The 17,338-nt window shown below is 41.8% G+C and overlaps 3 protein-coding genes across 4 annotated transcripts in view; 1 reads left to right on the forward strand and 2 right to left on the reverse strand.

The window, feature by feature from the left end:
* The window catches only part of mnat1 (MNAT1 component of CDK activating kinase), a 31,439-nt gene extending 26,440 nt beyond the window's left edge, over nucleotides 1-4,999 (reverse strand). Inside the window, exons 1-2 of one of the 2 annotated variants that reach the window (XM_026313764.1) lie at nucleotides 4,862-4,999; nucleotides 3,462-3,552 (exon numbers count right to left, since the gene is read on the reverse strand). In XM_026313764.1, the coding sequence (XP_026169549.1) occupies nucleotides 3,462-3,550 (89 nt within the window). In that variant the 5' untranslated portion in view covers nucleotides 3,551-3,552; nucleotides 4,862-4,999. Of the gene's footprint in view, nucleotides 1-3,461; nucleotides 3,553-4,787; nucleotides 4,821-4,861 lie in introns of those variants that run through there. The other variant, XM_026313810.1, reaches the window with a different exon arrangement.
* Nucleotides 5,000-5,042: 43 nt separating this feature from the next.
* six4a (SIX homeobox 4a) lies at nucleotides 5,043-11,671 on the forward strand. Its single transcript, XM_026312772.1, has 3 exons — nucleotides 5,043-5,913; nucleotides 7,618-8,312; nucleotides 9,334-11,671. Exons 1-3 carry the CDS (start codon nucleotides 5,180-5,182, stop codon nucleotides 9,912-9,914), a joined length of 2,010 nt encoding a protein of 669 aa, XP_026168557.1. The 5' UTR covers nucleotides 5,043-5,179; the 3' UTR covers nucleotides 9,915-11,671.
* Nucleotides 8,187-17,338, reverse strand: part of ppm1aa (protein phosphatase, Mg2+/Mn2+ dependent, 1Aa) — a 64,588-nt gene continuing 55,436 nt past the window's right edge. Inside the window, exons 7-9 of the transcript XR_003296052.2 lie at nucleotides 12,534-12,736; nucleotides 12,161-12,270; nucleotides 8,187-8,297 (exon numbers count right to left, since the gene is read on the reverse strand). The gene's annotated coding sequence lies outside the window, so the exon portion shown is untranslated. The remainder of the gene's footprint in view (nucleotides 8,298-12,160; nucleotides 12,271-12,533; nucleotides 12,737-17,338) is intronic.

Below are 17,338 nucleotides of genomic sequence, written 5' to 3' on the forward strand. Positions count from 1 at the left end.
CTTGGCATATGGAACAGACATTTAAGTAAACACACAGAGCTCTTGCAGCTTTCCATCTTTTTGTCTCATGGTTGATGTCGTTGAGTGACTGACTCCTCCTGCTCTCACCTGTCCTGCTCTGAGCTCCAGGCTCCTATCTCTTAAATCTGCAGCTGTCAGCAGGTCATGGGAGGGGGGAGGTAAGAGTAGGGAAAACAGGGGCCTGGCTCAGCAAAGAGTCTTCACCATTGCTGCCACTAACCACCACCCCTTGGTGACAGTGCCTGTATCTTTGCCTCCCCCATTGCGCAAAAAAAAAAAGTGCAGACAGGAGCTGGATTCACCAGTTTGTGTCACAAAGAATTGTCACGGGACTTTCACAAAGCCTATGACTGAGTTCACAGAGAACATAGCAGCTTTGTGTCAAATTTAAACTGACTATGACGCACTGTCCTGCCATGTGACCTACAATACCTGCAGTACCACAGTCAAAAATTGCTGAGGCCCAACAGTATGATTGCTTACACAGAATTCTAGCACATGTTTGTGTGATCCTAAAAAAATATATACCATAGATCTAGTGTACAGATGTGCAGGCTGCATACATATTTTCTCCACTATAAATATGAATTTCTTTTAATAATGATCATTTTCACAAGATTATGCAAACACACAGTGAGAACGCATGTTTGTATGTTAATGCAAAAATAAAGCTACAGCCAGGACACAGTTAGCTTAGCATGGCATAAAGACTAGCAATAAAAAAACAGCTACCTTGGCTCTATTAAAAGGTTAAAAAGAACTGATCCTGAAAAAAAATCATCCATCCATCATCTATACCCACTTATTCCTATTTAGGGTCACGAGGATCTGCTGGAGCCTCCCAAAAAACCCATGAATGAACATCATATTTTGTTTGTTTAATCCATGGAGAAATTGAAATGAAGAATTGCTATCTGTTTCCCTCTTCTTCCAGCCTTTATGCTAAGCTAGGCTAATCATCTCCTGACTGCAGTTATGGCGATATTGATCTTCTCATCTAACGCTCAGTCTATTCCTTTAAGTTTGTAAGTACACGAACCCTTTGTACCAATTACTCAACCAAGAGTATTTAATGTCCATCTTAGCCTTGGAAGTATCTATGGAGAAAATGAACAGAGCTTTTACGTCTGAAACCCTGAACGCCCGGGAAGACTTTTCCTACTTTACTACTTGTATATCATTGCAGTACAGACAACGATCAGGAACAGTAAACAAGCTTCTACTTAAAGACATGTGTCTATCCTTTCAAACTCAAAATGTCCAACCCCACATTGTTTGTGCCTGCCTGTGAGCACAGTGTCAAATGCCAAAGGACATGGACCTGGTGACATTATGCAGAGGAAATAAATAACACCCATCAAACGCCCTCAGTGACAAGGATACAAAATGTGCCGTGGTGGGGTTTAAATTTAGATTGCATGCTAGAAGTGGAGAAGCTCAGGAAGACTGGTCAGCCTAGACTGGAATGGCCAGTCAAAAGACATTTAAATAAATATACCAGTGCAGAGAGTCCAACCGATTACGCCTTTGCTTCAATTAACAATCATTTTTTGCAACAAAGCGATCAATCGTTGAAATGATATTCACAAAAACTATTATAGTGTCCAGCAGTCCAATAAGCAAAACCTGTTATCCATGACATTTATTCCAAAGATAGAAAGAAAAGAAAAAAGAAAAAGCAGCTGAATACTGATTAATCAGTAGGTCATTTATACCAAAAGCGTTATGATTTTCAGCTGTGGGGGATGACTGATAAAGTGATTAATAAACTATTCATTACTGAGTTAAGTTGAACATCAACAAACAACACCACATATCATGTAAACAGATGGGATGATTGGTGTTACTTCTTAGACTGTTAACAGTTGTTATGGTATATTTGACTATAAAAAAATAAATGATAAGATGAATCTGGACAGATTACAATACGTAGATTTTTTAATTTTATTTTAAGGACTTCAATACTATATTTATTGACAGTATAATCACAGAAAATGTTTATATGATATTTTCCATATTATTTGTTTTTTATTTTATTATTAATGTCACATTTCATATTCTTCCTTGTTTCAGCCTTAAGCTGCTGATTGGCAAATGAGTAAATTGAAACACAATACTCAGTCTAGAGTATAGATCCACATACTGCCCAGTGAGTTAAGCTGCAAACAAAAAGCCAAATTACATCAGTGATGAAAACACTAATATAGTTTGAGAACACGGAAGTTTCCAAACGGAGTATAAATTTATCATGGCGCCGGATCTAAGGAACAAATCCAAGGTGACCTGAGCTAGGACATCTCTCCAAATTGCTTCATTGCAGAATCATTTTAATTTTCTGTGTGTATCCCTGCGTCCAGACAGAGGCGGTGAGTTATGAGCTCGCTGACCTGATGACAAAGCACGGCCACTTCCTGATGGCACGGTCAATAAACAGACGGTCGAAAAAACGCTTGCATCAGGTTACCACGGCCACTGCACGGTGCTCACTGAGAACATGTCCCCTTCATTTAAATGACCAGGTTTTTAAATAGATGACAAGGTTAAATACTGGAAAATGCATAGCAAACGGTTTTATCCAGCACTGACATAAAGAGGACGCACTATCAAACAGCAGTGAAACAACAAAGAGGATTAATTCTTCAAGCCATTTAAACAACAAATAACACATTTGATATTACTGTAAATCTAATGCAAATGCTTTCAGTGAGCTGTGATGGGCATTTTTCAGGATGTTTCCAGCACTTATGAATCCACCAGTGTTACAAGTATATATGCTGTAACTGATCCAGCAAACCAGAGCAACAACAGGGGACTGTTAAGTTAAAAGTGGGTATCAGGAATCAGCTTAGAGATGGCTCAGGTTAGGTTTAGAGATGACGGTGTTGAGGTTAGTGTTTGGACTGGGTGTGAACTGTGTCATATTTCCATGACTGACCACTTCCAGTATCTGATACTATCTCCACAATCAGCTAATTTTTAAAACTGAGGTAAAGCTGTAAAAATAATAATAATCATTATTGTGATTATTATTATTTTAAGAGCTAACTGGCTGCCATGTTTATTTACAGTTTTGTTGTACAGCACTAAACTCTGGTTGAAGCTACAGGATCTTTCTGGTGAGTAATCATAGCTGACAGTATGGAAACTATATTTTATTAGAAATATGGATTTGTAGTTTAGCATCTATATGTGATAACTATGTGCACACCAAACAGTTAGCTGTCGGCTAACAGCTCTGAAGAATATAAAGTTATTGTGCCTTAGCATCCAAGCAGAAGACGATATAAATATCTGATAAAGGTAAGACGTTCTTTAAAATAAGACTCAACCGCGGGTTTCTTGTGTGTCTGGCTGTGTTTTTGGCACAACCTGAAGCAAAAGCATCGTCGTGTCGTGGGGAAAGTTGCTTCGCTGTGTAGCTGTCAGGTGTAAACACTCACAACGTGTGACCGCAGACGTTCACCATCAGCTTCAGCGACGGGTTCCTGTACTTGGTTGTTTTGCATCGCGGACACCCCTGGTCGTCCATTCCTGTGCGTGTAACCCAAAAACCACAAGCGTGCGTGAGGGGGGGAAAAAAAAAAAAAAAAAACGTCAACAACAACCAGCTCTACTGTCACTTTCCCGGTGCCGCACCACTGCGTTGCAAAGAATGCTGTCCGATAGGAAACAGCACTAATAAGAACAGTTCCTAGTGGTCGCGCTTAGTGGTGCAGGTACATCCAGGGAGTCCCTGGTGAGGTCATGTTAAAAAAAATTGTTTTTATTTTCGCTATTTGGAAAGGCTGTATAAAACTGCTACATGTACTGGTTACTTCCATAAATGATCTGTAATGCATGTCTCAATGAACTGGATAATTAAAATTAAAAATCTACACAGGTGATGTTCCCCAGGGCTTCTGATATCAGATATTTCTAGTTGAATGTGTAACTGCTGGAGAAGATAATTCAATAGGGATGTTTAATCCATTATGTGATTTATCTTCTTACCTTATTGTCAGTGTCTGATGAAGAGTGAAAACGTGTGAGTTACTATTTTAATGATAAAATAGTAGCAGTCACTCCAGAGCCGGGCTGCCTGAGTAGTTGTATTTCAGATCCAGACTTTTCAAAGTCATTGCTCAGAAGCAGCTGTACTGCTCTGTTTTCTCACAGGTACTAAATACCCAAGTGTCATATTGATCTATTGACAATCTACATTATTTAGAATTTAACTGCAAAAAACAAACAAAGGGATTTTTTAAATAGGCTACTCATGAATGTGAAAATGTGAATATGATTTTAAAACACATATGTAAAATTTTAATGCATGGCACTCTTATAAACAAATTTGACTTGACTTTGGCAAACTTGAGTGTCTTGTGGTAAACATATGAACAATACTCGCACCCCGCACTATCAGCACCGTATATATTTATATTTATAGACATCTGTACTGAAAGTTTCAAAGTTTTTCCCACTTGTAAAATATTTGCTTTTCAAGGCTAAAAATAGAGATGACACTAGTCAGTGCAGGCGCGTAAATATACAGTAAATAAACATATTAAATTTTGTATTTAAACACGAGTTGCACATATGCCATATGCCTAACAGACCGAGGCTCAGTGTCAAGTTGTATTTAATGTTTTGTGCGTTAGTCTAAATCAGTCAAAACCCTTTCAGCCTGGGATAATGAGGGACAGAATGGACAACCATTCACTTTTGATTTCTATACCTCGAATAAAAAGTCTTTTTTTTTTCTTTTTTTTTTTAATGTTTCTACGTACCTATACAGCAAAGCCAGCTCCTTACAATACAGATATTATGGATATCCCGTTCCCACGATCCCAAAAGCACTCACCTTGCACAGGTGAGCTACGGGAATATACTGGAAGTTATATGAGTGACAGCTTGAAGCCAAACATTCGCGTCTGAGTCCCGTTTGCTCCTCCCTTATGGGGCCCACGGCGGCCAATAGCGTGGCTTTCCTGCAGATAGACCCTAGTGTGTCTCCTTCCCACTCCAGTCCCCGCAGAGTAAAAGTCACGTTGGAAAGAAAGGGGGAGAGAGATATCTGCTTACAGCTGCTGTCAGATATCCGATCGCGTTCGCATGGCGAGGAGGTAACCTGATCGAGCTGGGAGGAGTGACTTTACCAGGGAAGGCTCGAACAAAAAAAATGTCTTCTTCTTCTGCCGGAGAAGTCACAATAGCGAATGACATCAAGAGGGAAAATGTGAAGGAGGTGGATAAGCGGGAGTGCATCAAGCTTGTGGCGCTGGACGCGGCGGAGTTGTCCATGGAGCGCACGACTCCCAACACGGACGCGGTGCGCACGGAGCTGTTGGTGAGCGCCGCTTCCTCTCTGGCTTTCTCCCCGGAGCAAGTGGCGTGTGTCTGCGAGGCTTTGCAGCAGGGAGGCAATGTGGACCGGCTGGCCAGGTTCCTATGGTCCCTGCCACAGAGTGACCTGCTACGCGGCAACGAAAGCATCCTAAAAGCCCAAGCCCTTGTTGCTTTCCACCAGGCGCGGTATCAGGAGCTGTATAGTATTTTGGAGAACCACAGTTTTAGTCCGTCAAACCACACCTTTCTGCAAGATCTTTGGTACAAGGCCCGATACACCGAGGCAGAGAAGGCACGAGGAAGACCACTGGGCGCCGTGGACAAGTACCGGATCCGGAGAAAGTACCCTCTCCCCAGGACTATCTGGGACGGCGAGGAGACTGTGTATTGTTTTAAGGAGAGATCTCGGAATGCGCTGAAGGATCTGTATAATCAGAATAGGTACCCCTCTCCTGCCGAGAAAAGAAATCTCGCCAAGATTACAGGACTTTCCTTGACCCAGGTCAGCAACTGGTTCAAAAACCGGAGACAGAGAGACAGAAACCCGTCCGAAGCACAATCTAAAAGGTGAGGCAACAATCGTCGTATTTCAATCCCAAACTTCATATAAACCAAATGATTAAAACACGACTTTGAGTGCACGCTGCGTTAAAAGCGCATTAAATATCTAAATTCTAAAAAGAAATTGAAAGGCTTTTTTTCGAGGTAGGACGCCTAGTTAATTACCATTCACTCTTAAGTTCAGTGTAGACCATTTCAAAATCTCCCGTCGGACTCACTTATAAAACCTAACAAAGTGAACCATTAACAGCTTCGAATTAAGAAACCAAAAAGTATGCGTAAAAGGGTTTGGACCACGCTTTTAATGTTTTGAAATATGAAGCGGTTGCCATTCAGATCCGGTTTCAAGTGCGTTGGTGCTAAGGGGCATGGAAACCATAAGCAGCTAAATAACACAGTGACTTACACACTCCAGTGCTTTGACTGTCAGACACGGAAAGGGGATCACTTTGATGAAACAATTCAAAAGGTGGCTTGAAAAGTTACATTCATTTTCTTCTTTTGTCCATTAACCTGAGCGTATACATGCGCTCGAACCCTTATATGTAGATATATACACGAACACACACACACACACGTATACACTCTTTTCGCGTGCGTGTGTCCCCAGCCCAGCACATAAATCATTTTCATTATCACTTTTTTTTCTCTCTAAGACCAAAAAGGATCACAGAGCCTCCATCAGCTCCTGCGTTTCATTTTATAATCCTCCACACAAACAGACTGACTTTCATGTTTCCCTCTCTGTGAACAAAGCTGACGCACACCTGGTGGAGGTGACCTCTCTCTCTCTCTCTCTCTCTCTCACTCACTCACTCACTCACACACACACATACATACATACATACATAGATATCGGGCTGGCACGGACGCTCTTACACTCGCGCGCACACGCACAAACAAACCATCATATACTGTCTGCCTTTAAATCGACTAAAATTATTCTGAAGCAGTGGTTTAATATTTTCTGTTTATATTCTGTGTTTTTGGACAAACGTAACTTGGTCACAAAGCCTTTTTATGTCTTTCTGGAGTGAGTGCAGTGGGGGGGTTAGATGTTTGAATGTGTGTGTGTGTGTGTGTGTTGGGGGAGTTGGAGTTGGAGCAGGAGGGGGATGCAGCTGTTTTAATCAGTCTTTTTAAAAAGAGGTTAATAAAACAAAACAGAACAGCCATAGTTCATTGTTTTTAATAGAGCTGCTTCTTAAAACTTGAAAAATTAGGGTTTTAATTTTACATTTCAAATCTGGGGGGGGGGCAGACAGATAAATCCTTTCAGCCATTTGTTCTGTCATGCCACCAGCACTGGCATTTTGTCACACCAGAATTTATTGCGCCAAATGGTTGCATGGTTGTTGACGCTGGTTGGTTGTTGTCAGTGCAGCTCTCCATGAGGTAAGACAGGGCTACACATTCACAAACACAGACTTCTCTTTAAAGCTGTGTGATAGAGCTGCAACAAATGTGACTGTCTGGGCTAAAGGAAAGGAAATAAACACCATTATACTAGTTTATAGCTTCTAACTGTAATAGTTGTCTATATTGTGTCTTCTTTCAAAAAAATAACTGTGTGTATCAGAAAAATACACATTTTCCAGGCTTATTTAAGTTTGACTCAAAGTTACATTCCAACAATAATTTGCCCCCAAAATTTATTTGTCTTTTGTTATTTTCTGTGTTTTTTACCTTTCTGGTTTTCCTTTTCTACAGTGAGTCTGATGGAAACCACAGCACAGAGGATGAGTCTAGTAAAGGCCAGGAGGAGTTGTCCCCCCGGCCCCTCTCCAATTCCTCAGATGGGGTCATCACCCATGGGATTCAAACAGGGCCTCTGGACAGTGGGGTGGTCATCCAGCAGATCGGGGACATCAAGATGCCCCCTGGATCCAACAGTGGCAGTCTCTACAATGGAAGTCTAGCCACCAGTAACACCCCCTCCACCGTGTTTCACAATGGTGGCTCATCTTACCTCCACACATCTGGAAACATCCTCTTCAACGGGCTTAATCTGGGCATCCAGCCACTGGCCTTCAACCCTCTGAGGTCAGCTGGAGGGGTATTGCTGGGGGGCTCTGGAGGGGACATGCAGATGCAAACAGGGCAGGAGAAGGGACTGGTTAGCTCTGCTGAGGATTCCAGCCTGCAATATGCCTCCTACTCTGGCTGTGTGAATGGAGCAGAGGTAAAGCTGGAGGGGGTACACACCATGGCTGCCCAGAACGGGGGCTCGTCCGTGCTCACGTTCAGCTCCTCGTCAGGTTCGCTGCCACTGGGGAGCTACAGTCTGGTCCAAGTACCAAGTGGAGTCTCTGACAGCGATGGCAGCTCATTACTCAACAGTGATGTAGTTCTTCCTCCGCTGCAGCTCTCCTCTGTCTCCTCTGCCTCAACTATCACACAACAAGGTGGGTACAAGAAATGATCTGTTAACATTATTTCTTTTAACAGCTTATATGCATGTTTATGAAAAATGTGTTGCAACATTCAGAGGTAAAGATGAAAACAACACAATCAAATTTATATCCAATGAATAATCACACTAAGTTTTAAATGCAGTGGGAGATATATTGTAATAATAGGAATATGAGGTTTATACATTTAGAGACAGTTTTCATGTCATTAAATACATATTTGCTGGACAGTATCGTATTACATTATTGAAAAAAATACAATACAACATACCACAGTATTACTATAATCTATAACAAATAACAAAAGAGAGATATTTGATTATATCTCTGGGCTTACGAGCAGGTCAGGGTTGACCTTTGCCCTCCTGTAATGTGCCCTCAGTGTAATGTTGCTTGTCCCTGGTTGTTTGTCAGCACATGCTAATACTACATCCACGCAATATATTTTTGCTTTGTCATATGCATGGTTTGTCTGTGTTTGAGCTGTCACCCAAAGAGCTGATACTACACATAACACAGAACAGAATAAACAGGGAAGGGCCACACACACACAGAGAAGAGGTGGTCCTTCAAAAACCCCAGAGATGAATAAAAACAAGTTCTGAAGTCACCATCACTCTTCATCACTACACTCTTGATTTGCAGAACAGGGAGGGGGGGAAATATGTTTCAGACAATCAGAGGCCATGAAATGCTCTAACAGGGAATAAGCCATTAGAGCACTTACTTTGACAGAAAGCAGAGAATATACACCAGGATGAATAATAAGGAAAAACAGAAAATTACAGCTTGCTGTTGAGTTTTGGCAGGTCTTTGCATTCATTCTCTGGGGCACAATGGGGTCAAACTTAAATAGCACAGTGTGTGAGATACACAACAGCAATTTTGAGGCCAGAGACTGTTGCAAATGAAACATATAATACGGTAAGGAATGAACAGGAGCTCCAACAGTGGGATTGGGATCTAGTGGAGGTAGAGATACCATATGTATTGACATGTTGTTTTATTCCCACAGCTACCATGCCTCTGAACAATGTGGCAGTGAGCTCCTCCAGTGACGACTCGTTCCAGCAGCAGGACAAGATGACGTCCCTGCACCACAGCACAGTCCTCTACAGTATGAGCAACACCAGCCAGCCATGCATCAAGAAGGAGCCTCTGGAAGGAGGTATCTACTCATCATACCATCACGGGCTCCACCTGGACCCCAGCGGTCAGATCGGTTACACCTCCCCCAACTCAGAAGAGGTTCCCTCCAGCCAAGGTCCTGCCTCGACCACAGAGGTCACAGCTGTCAGCTCGTCCGGCCCCGAGCCGGAGGTGTACACCACACTCACTGTCAGCACACCCCTGATGGCCCAAACAGACCCAAGCAGCCACCAACTTCAGCCCACAGAGTACCTCGGGGGCCCCGAAGTTCGGGGGCACCTTATGGGGCCCGGTATGAACAGTGACTACATGAACCTTTCAGAAAACAAGGTGGATGGCTCGGTAGGTGTGAATGAGATGGTGCGGGCAATGTGTGGAGACATGGAGGGGAAGGAGCTAGCCAAACTACAGACAGTGCAGATGGATGAGGACATGGCTGACCTTTAACCTCCTTCATGTTTGCCTGAGCAGCGACATGGTGAATCTTTTTACTTTTGTGTGTGCGTGTTTTTTTTTTTTTTGTTGTTTTTGTTTTGTTTTTTTACAATGCATTTCTTTTAAATCTTAAATTATTTGTGTTCAGTTGACTTTTTGATGCACTCTGTTCAGAGAAAGAAACCCTGTGGAAGGGTATTATCAGTTTATCATGAAGACAGAAAAAACTCTATGTGATGTTTTAAAAGCCCTGTTTGTAAGAAACATTACGACTGTTACGCGTTAACAGAAGTGGCTGAATGTCTTTGAGCCTTGTTTAAATGTGCATTTTTATAGACAACACCTGCTACTTCCTGTTGAGTGGATTTGATCTGCAGAAGCAGGTGCTGGAATTCCTCGAGTCACATGACCGGGATGTTCCTCCAAACTAAATGCGTCATCTGGGTCAAACCAAAAAGGTCATTCAAAAGGGGGAAGAGGGAGAACGTCTCTGTGAAAATGCTCCGTTAAACGGGCACAGCTTTACTGAAGGACTGCACAAACATGCAGAGAACTGGAGGTTTTTAGACGCAGAAAGTAGCTGATTTAGGAAAAAGTGTCCTTCAGAAAGCACCTTAAAATCTCAGAATGTCCCCTCAAGTCACTGCATAACCTACTTTTGTGCTTTATATCATACCAAATGTAGTAGGAGTGTGGAATATGATTGTAGAGTTAAGACAAATGTGCCTTTCTGCTCCTTAAAATACACAATGGCATTGATCTGTTTTGGCATTTGCACTACTATAATGACATTACAATGTATATTTTAAACAGCCTTCTTGTTGGAGGGTTTGTCACATGTGACACACCTCACCAGATGCACACTTTTCAGCAATGACTGATTTAAAGCCTCATCAAGCTGTCAGACCAAGACATGAACAATGATCAAAAGGTCACAATCTCAGTTCACATATTGTCCATCATATGTGTATAATGCAGCAAGTTGTATGTTAACTAGATATGCTGATACAATATTATATTATGTTTCATTTTGATGTGTCTTTCCAAATCTCACTAACCACGAATGATATTTTTCTATAAAGCCAGATGCAAATACCTACAGTGTGTTTGATTTGGAAACATATTAGGAACAAAGGGATGGATGTTAAAAGTGAATAAGAGGACAAATCTGTTTTTATACAGTATAGTCTCACCTTTAAAATGGAGACTGTAATAATTTCTTTTTGCATGGCGACATAACGTTTTGGACACTAGTGCCTTTTACTTTTGTTTTGTGAATAACTTTGAAAGTAAACTCGGCCGTAGCTCTTGCATTGGTGCGAAGGCAGTGACACTATAGCTTCAGAGATTTTACCATCACTGCCGTCAGCTTCGCTGGCACCTTCGCTGGGTGTCAAGAGGGAAAGACGAGAGAATGAGGAGCCCATTTGTCAAGTGTGTCTATAGCTTTTTGTGACAGGAGCCGAATTCCTCACTGTCATACATGACCACAATAGCACATTTCAGCCGCACAGACAAGTCACACTGTGCACATCTATCAGTGCATCATACATCTCTATGCTAGTAGACTAGTAGTTCTAATATGATCCCATCAATTTGAATGGACATTTCAGCAAAAGTATCCTCAGTACTTTAATGTCATATACCAAAAACAAGTCATGGGCAAATAGTAAACTGATGGTAAATTTTTTTTTTTTAATCTTAGTTTGAATTATATGTTTGTTATCTGAAATTATGTGAATGTATTTTTCTAAATCTCCATACTGCAATAAAAGTTTATATTTATAAAAACATAAAACTGCCATTTTTAATTCTTTTTTACAACTATAGCTTCAATTAAGGGATGATCTCTGAAGCTTTTAATGTATGTAATAAATGTTAGCATATAAAGCAAATGCCATTCCAACATTTAAGAGTCGGGGGGGGGGGGGGGGGGGGGGGGGGTTGTGTGTGTGTGTGTGTGTGTGGTGGGGGGGTCATGCAGTAATCCAGCAAGCCTGGTGCTTCTCTCTGCAAACCTGCAGTGATCGTTTGCACATGCCAGGCAACCTGGAGTTCATTAGCCCTCCTTTTCTCATCTCAGCCCCTGTAATTCAAATAAACAGCAATGAGATTTCCAGAGTTAAAGCTCTTTTTGGGTGGGGGGTCTGCTGTCCCCTACAGCTCAGCCCAAACCAAAGGCCATTTCCCTGAGCGAAGCCCGAACAACCCCCCAACTTTAGCATGTGGAAGAATGAATGTGAGGTGCTGTCACTCACAGACACTGAGTCTCTATCCAGAAAAGAGCCTGAACTCCTCTCATGGCTTGAGGGGATTCTCAGTGAATTTCCACCCAAGACTCGTTCACTCAGTGGGCACCCGACCAAACCTGCAAAAAGAGATAACCTGGTGACAAAATTTGACAAACGGACAAATAGCAGTGGATATTATTTTACTCACAGCATGTCTGTGGTGGATTATATGAGTTGCCCTCTCTCTCTGGATGAAGGAGTTATATGTGATCTAACTGATGGCCTAAATAAACAGAGGCTGTTTGTCTGTGCTCACTGTTAAGACACTGAGATGGGGAGAAGAAAAAAATGGAAGCGACTAGTGGGAAAGGGAGGGAGCGACAGGCTAGGATAAAGTTACCTGTGCACAGGTGACCTCGTCGCCATGGGCAGTGGATTAGCTGATTGTTAGGTATCAGGTAACTCCTCCTGTAATATTGAAGAGGGTGAAAACAGCTTTGTTGGAGCCCAGAACAATATCCCATTTGCAGCAGCAACCCATGGACTGCAGATCTCACGGGGAGGGGGCCGCAGAGAACTCCAAATTCTGCCTTTGTATCGTGCCTATAAATTAGACAAGAAAGGAGCACAGTTGTTTCCTCACAGAGGGCCGTGCAGCACATTTCTCACAGGGACTGGACTGGATCATTTGCTAAATTTTAATTTTTTTTTTTTTTATTGCTTCCTATACGTGTGAAAATCAGGACATCCTCAGGTGGATGATTTTTGTCCACGATTTCAAACATAAAACATAAAACATACTTGAGTGTGCAGTAAAGAAGAGGGAACTCCCCTAGAACTCCGGCCTTATTAAAAACACTGACCTCTGATCTTTCAGATGGTTTCAAAGCTGACATTTAATGCGGCGCAGCAGACTGCAAGCCATATGTAACATGACCTGGAGAGCACGGTACTCTACTGCTCCACGTCCCACTAATGAGAGGGCAGGGGTCAGCGGGTACCAGCCTGCTCATACAGACCCACCACTACTGGCCAAGTAGTTCTTTCTCTAAACTGGCAGAAACAAAGTCTGCTATTGGCCTGTGGAAAGTAGGTGGTGACGGTGAATTAGAGAAAGGAAAAAACATGTCCTCCATCCCTGTAGAGTTTTCCTTTACCTCCTTAAGCTGCTGCTTGGCACAGTAGAAGGTATGTGCACATGTCTGCTCCATCATCCAGTGTGGGAAAGGGAATATGCAAACTAGCATGATTCACTGGTTGGATCTGGACTACAAGAGCAGCAAACATAAGTCATGAGGACAGTTTTAAGTGTGCAGTGCAGCACGAACACACACACACACACACACACACACACACACACACACACACACACACACACACACACAGAGACCGGCTGGAGGGCAGCATTGTGTCCACACCGCAGTGGTCAAAACGGTATTTCCTCAAAAGAAAAACAGCACTTTGTAACAGGAGCAGAGCAGCATCAGAGACACACAGCACCTGCTGCTCAACTGCCTCCCTCTTAAACGTTATTTGCAAAAACAGAAAAAACAAGTCATCCCCAACAAAAGCTGCTTTTTGACTTGCATGACCGCATTGTCGTGGCGCCCCCTCCCTGCCAGCAGACACACACATTGGTGCTGCACATTCACGTTGAAATCCTTCCGTTTGTTTGTTTATGCGTTTGTCTGCGCGCCTGATTTGTTTATTTACTCCAGCGCCGCAGAAAAAATAAAACTACTAGTAATAATTTCCCTAAAACAAAGGTCTTCATCTCTGTACCCGGGGCGTGTTTACTGAGCAGAGCACAGTAAAAGCCGAGGCCGTAATTGCATATTTGTGGAGGTGGTCCTCTGAGGAAATGCGTAATGATTTTGATGGGGGGGCTAACCCCAGCGCACTTGTATCAGGACTAATTTTCCAACATGACAGGAAACTCTGTTAAGCTGATAATTGCTGCTCCAATTTCATTTAACTCACTCATGTCAACAGTTTTGTTTTGTTTTGAGAGAAGGAGCTGTCGTTTTTTCCCCCCACACTACTCTGAATAAACCGCTTTAACTTTAATTAAAGGGACATTTAGGACATTTTACATTGATCAAAATCTCTGATCCAATGACAAATTATTGATTATAGTCATTTCCCAATAAATACACAGTCAGAAATGGAAAGAAAAGACGTATTACTTGAGGTAATAGGTATTATATAGAAAAAATATAAATAAATAAGTAAAATGTTTAAAACAAGCTCCCACAATATAAGTTTTAAATATTACTCTGTACAAATATTTAAATTCTACTTTTTAGGATATTTCAGTGCAGTGAGTGCATCCCTAAAATATCACCCAAAAAAAATCCTCTAAGCAGAAACCTCCCGAGGACTAAATCTGACATTTTTCACTTCATTTAAACAGCGTCGGCTCTGTTCCAGTCAATACAGCTGAAATAGCACTTTGGATTTAGATAGAGCGAAAACCATGTGTTCAAAGAGCCAGTGGTCGTTTCAGTTTTCTTCCATATTTTCAAGAAAACACAGCCTGCCCTCCCTCCAATAGGAAACACTGGCTTTTTGATGATGACATTTTTATGAAGTGTTTTGAGTCGAGCCTTTTTCTTTCTCTCCTTCTCTCCCACTGGTCTGGAGTGTCACTGTGAACATTTCATGGCTTTTTCTCAAAAGTGCGTGTAACAAATGACAGACAATACGGTAGATAGCGCTGCTGTCAATGGGCTAATTGATAAGGAGCTGCTCGTCATGTTCAAATATCTGTCCAGGAGGGGAATGATCCAGTAAACACGGGCCCACACACAGCATAACACACATTACACCGTTAGACTCGATCAGAAATGACCATCAAAACAAAAAGTTTCGTTTTTGAGATGAAAACATTGTGACTCATTTGAGAATTTACAGAAAAGTAGTGACTAAAACTGGGAACATTCAGGATATTTAGCAGCCCCTCAGACTGGCGTTTTAAGGTGACAGTGGACGACACCAGACAGATTTTTCTGGAAGAAAAAATAATTTATTTTGAGAATAGGGAAACTCTGTTCCCTGGAAGTCACATGTTAAAGGTAGCCCATTCCTCAGGAGTGCATTAGTTGACGGGGCATGAGGAGCCGGCGCTGGCCGTGGCAGAGGCGGAGACAGGCAGAGCCCACATCTTGAAATAATCTCGCCCCCCGGGCTGCTCGGGTTAAAGGAGGAGGCGCGGCGCAATGTGGTAGAGATATTAGAGAAACCCGAGAGCCGCTCATCAGACAGCTCATTTACTGAAGCACTGAGGTTTTACACAGGCCTAGTGCAGCTACACACACCGAGCTGAAGTGGTCTGAGAGCCTGTGTGTCCACCAAGGACGCATCTACGCTTCAAAATCTACACCAGGGTGTAATTAAATCTCCTTCAGCAATATACCACGCTTATGTAGCCTCTGGCGCCCAAAGAAAATAAAAAAAAAAATAATTGTTTATTTAACAGCAAACAGCTTTGACCAACAACGTGGTCAAAATTCAAGAATTTGCGTAAATAGTTAACATTATAAATGGGTAGACCTACTCTTCTGGCTAATGGCAACGTTTTGAAAATCTGAATGAACTCTAAAGCCTCGCATATAAAAACAGTGTTTCAGACACTGTGATATTTGCTATAAATAAACTTTAATATCAACAAGCTGAGATATGCTCATTTAGCTGGTTGGGTCCAGTCCAACAGGCCGCTCTGACAGAAACTATTGGATATGGTGGATTTGGCTGCATTTTTACCCATAATTCAAACTAAATTATTTTACAATATAAGTGTATTTAATGCTGAAATATTCCCATACTATGACCAGACCTGATTGTCCTGTATCAGACATTTTGCCAGAAATAATATTTTCATTTTTTTAAACCTGTTTTGCTTAATATTGAGATTTTTTTTACATGTTTTATATTATCAAAGTGTTTATGTCCATAATTTTTCCAGGTTAAATTACAAACATAGGATATAACAGTTTTCTCTGATGCTTTGTCAAAAAACAACAACAACAACAACAAAAGTTTAAAGCATCTATGCAGAAATCCTTTTCCTCATCTTCTCAAAACGTTTCAATAATATTTTCCAGGCCCAAAATTGTTTCTTATCATAGATTATTGAAAGCGAGCTTAGTTTCAGAGTCTGGTACCGATAAAGAAACGTGATCTGTACGGCTCAAACCAACAACTGCACCACCAAGAACCAGTGTCGCAGAGAACTCATTTACTAATGGATTGGTTTAGTGTTTCACCCCACAGAAAACACTGGAGCCACTGCGGTGTCCGCGTCTAATCCTTGAAATATCTAAATATGGCTGCAGGCTAGTAGGAGCTCTTCAAAAACAAGTGATGATGACATGAAAATAAACGTATGTCTGGATTGTATATGATAAAAAAAATTAGTGTCCAGTGCGTAGAAGCTAAAAACTGACTCTCACGAATCAACAAAATTACATCTTGGAATAAAGGGCCTAAATGTTGAAACCTTGCCTTTGGCAGTAGATTGTAGGTGTTGATAGTTTGTAGACTAAAGATGTGTTTGTCTCTTATTCCCAGCCCTGAAGATGTTTGTCAAATTATCCAACAAGTTTAGACCAAGTGGCATATTAGCTCAGCCTCTCTCCCTCTCTCTCTCTGTCTCACACACGCACACACACACTCTTTCTCTCACACACACACATACACTCTCTCTCACACTCAGACACGCACACACACTCTAGTGGTTGATTTCCTACTGGTGGTCTATGGCCCATAACACGTTTGGCAGGTAGTATAGGTTCCTCATATAAAAGGACGTGGTAATGGCGCGCATGGACCAAAACTATCACTTATTAAATTATATCACCTCATAAAATAAACAGCTTTGCCAATTAATAAACTACCAAAGGTGGTGGGAGTGGGAGCGGGAGGCAACCAGCTGAAATTTGAATGTAGTTAAGGTGGAGGGTGGCAATTAGCTGGAATAGCAAATAAAAAGCTGGGTGACAATAAACACACCCACAGCTGGTGAACCGACTCAAAAGAAAGAAAGGAAGAAAGAAAAAAAAGAAACAAATTAAGATTTTGTGTTTCCCTGCTTGAGTTTTTGTTTAAAAGACGCTGTATGGGATTGTCACAATTACTGCTCAGGTACGTGTGTGTTTGTTTCAGTCTTCAGTAGTGGATAATTAAAAAGCTCAGTGTTTTGTGGGT

This window comes from Mastacembelus armatus, chromosome 22, assembly GCF_900324485.2.
Source record: "Mastacembelus armatus chromosome 22, fMasArm1.2, whole genome shotgun sequence".
Lineage (NCBI taxonomy): Eukaryota > Metazoa > Chordata > Actinopteri > Synbranchiformes > Mastacembelidae > Mastacembelus > Mastacembelus armatus.